At 62.5% G+C, this 1,918-nt stretch overlaps 1 protein-coding gene across 1 annotated transcript in view; it reads left to right on the top strand.

The window, feature by feature from the left end:
- The window catches only part of NEU1 (neuraminidase 1 (lysosomal sialidase)), a 4,770-nt gene that overhangs the window by 2,530 nt on the left and 322 nt on the right, over positions 1-1,918 (top strand). The window contains exons 3-6 of the mRNA XM_015569851.1: positions 330-592; positions 1,097-1,279; positions 1,383-1,605; positions 1,707-1,915. Of these exons, the coding sequence (XP_015425337.1) occupies positions 330-592; positions 1,097-1,279; positions 1,383-1,605; positions 1,707-1,915 (878 nt within the window). The remainder of the gene's footprint in view (positions 1-329; positions 593-1,096; positions 1,280-1,382; positions 1,606-1,706; positions 1,916-1,918) is intronic.

Here is a 1,918-nt window from a genome sequence, read left to right as displayed (position 1 = left end):
GCTGCACTGCTGCACTAGTCTGCATTCCCACCAGCAGTGCACGAAGGTTCCCATTTCTCCACATCCCCGCCAGCATTGTCATTTGTTGATTTGTTGATGGCAGCCGTTCTGACAGGTGTGAGGTGGCACCTCATTGTGGTTTTAATTTCCATCTCCGACGATGAGTGACCGAGCACTTGTCTCATTTTGGAAGTCAGCCCTTATCCGCTGTCTCATCAGTGACTGTCCTCGCGCAGTGGGCTCCCCCTGCATCTTGAGAGAGAATGGCTTCTGTTGCTCGGCAGAAGCTTCTGGGTTTCATGTGGTCCCGTCTGTTTCTCTTTCTTCAGGCAGCACGTGGTCTCCTACAGCATTCATTGTGGACGACGGGGAGACCCCTGACGGGCTGAACCTGGGGGCCGTGGTGAGCGATGCGGAGACGGGAGTGGTGTTCCTTTTCTACTCGCTCTGTGCGCACAAGGCCGGCTGCCAGGTGGCCTCCACCATGTTGGTGTGGAGCAAGGACGATGGGGTCTCCTGGAGCCCACCCCGGAACCTCTCCCTGGATATCGGCACCGAGATGTTTGCCCCGGGACCGGGCTCTGGCATTCAGGTCTCTGTCCTGGGATGGCTAGAGGGGGTGCCCGGTGGAGAGTCTGGGAGATGCCCCAACACGGACTCCTTCCCAGGAGAGGTTCCTGCGAAGTCAGTTTCTGTCTCAAGTGGGGTCCCTTGGAAGAAAGGCTCACCCTGGGAGGAGTGGGAAGGTGGAACTCCCCACCCCGTGGTCATCACCAGGGCTGCAAATTAGAAAACACGCCCCTTCCTTGGGCGGACCCCGTCTGTGCCATGGCCAGCGTGGTGAGCGAGCACACAGGGAAGAGCCAGCCTCCGCCCCGCCCCCCGAGGCCCGCCCCTGGTCCTGGATGTTCCAAAGGGGCTTATTCTGCAAAAGAGCGTAATCCAGCAGTGGCTGCTGGCGATCCGTCGGGGATCCCCAGCGAGCAAGGACAGAACTGAAGGGGACACGTGTGCCCACACTGAGGACCGGGTGGCTGCCCTTCCCGCCTCTGAGCCCCCTCGGGCCTCCCTCTGACACGCACTGCCTTTCCCACAGAAACAGCGAGAGCCACGGAAAGGCCGGCTCATCGTGTGTGGCCACGGGACGCTGGAGCGGGACGGGGTCTTCTGCCTCCTCAGCGATGACCACGGCGCCTCCTGGCGCTACGGCAGTGGGGTCAGCGGCATCCCCTATGGCCAGCCCAAGCGGGAAAATGACTTCAACCCCGATGAGTGCCAGGTCAGGAGGCCATGGCTCCGCCCCGCCCAGCCGCCAGCCTAGGCTCAGGGACAGCCCCACGCAGCCCTCCCTGGGTCTCCCTGAGCCTGTTCTCTCTCCTCAGCCCTATGAGCTCCCGGATGGCTCAGTTGTCATCAACGCCCGGAACCAGAACAACTACCACTGCCACTGCCGCATCATCCTCCGCAGCTACGACGCCTGTGATACCCTGAGGCCCCGGGACGTGACCTTCGACCCTGAGCTGGTGGACCCTGTGGTTGCCGCAGGAGCGGTAGCCACCAGCTCGGGCATTGTCTTCTTCTCCAATCCAGCCCACCCGGAGTTCCGTGAGTGTCTGCGGGCCAGGGAGGGCAGGCGGGGTTGGGCCCGTTGTCTAGACAAGGCCTGGGCAGAGACCCTACGTCCCTGACTCTGCTGCTCTTCCCAGGAGTGAACTTGACCCTGCGCTGGAGCTTCAGCAACGGTACCTCTTGGCGGAAAGAGACAGTCCAGCTCTGGCCAGGGCCCAGCGGCTACTCCTCGCTGGCGGCCCTGGAGGGCGGTGTGGGCGGGGCGGACCCGGCCCCCCTGCTCTTCATCCTGTATGAGAAAGGCCGGAACTACTGCACAGAGAGCATCTCCCTGGCCAAGGTCAGCGTC

This window comes from Myotis davidii, unplaced genomic scaffold, assembly GCF_000327345.1.
Source record: "Myotis davidii unplaced genomic scaffold, ASM32734v1 scaffold1006, whole genome shotgun sequence".
NCBI lineage: Eukaryota > Metazoa > Chordata > Mammalia > Chiroptera > Vespertilionidae > Myotis > Myotis davidii.
Note: the sequence above shows the minus strand (reverse complement) of the source record. Positions and strands in the feature narration are given on the sequence as shown.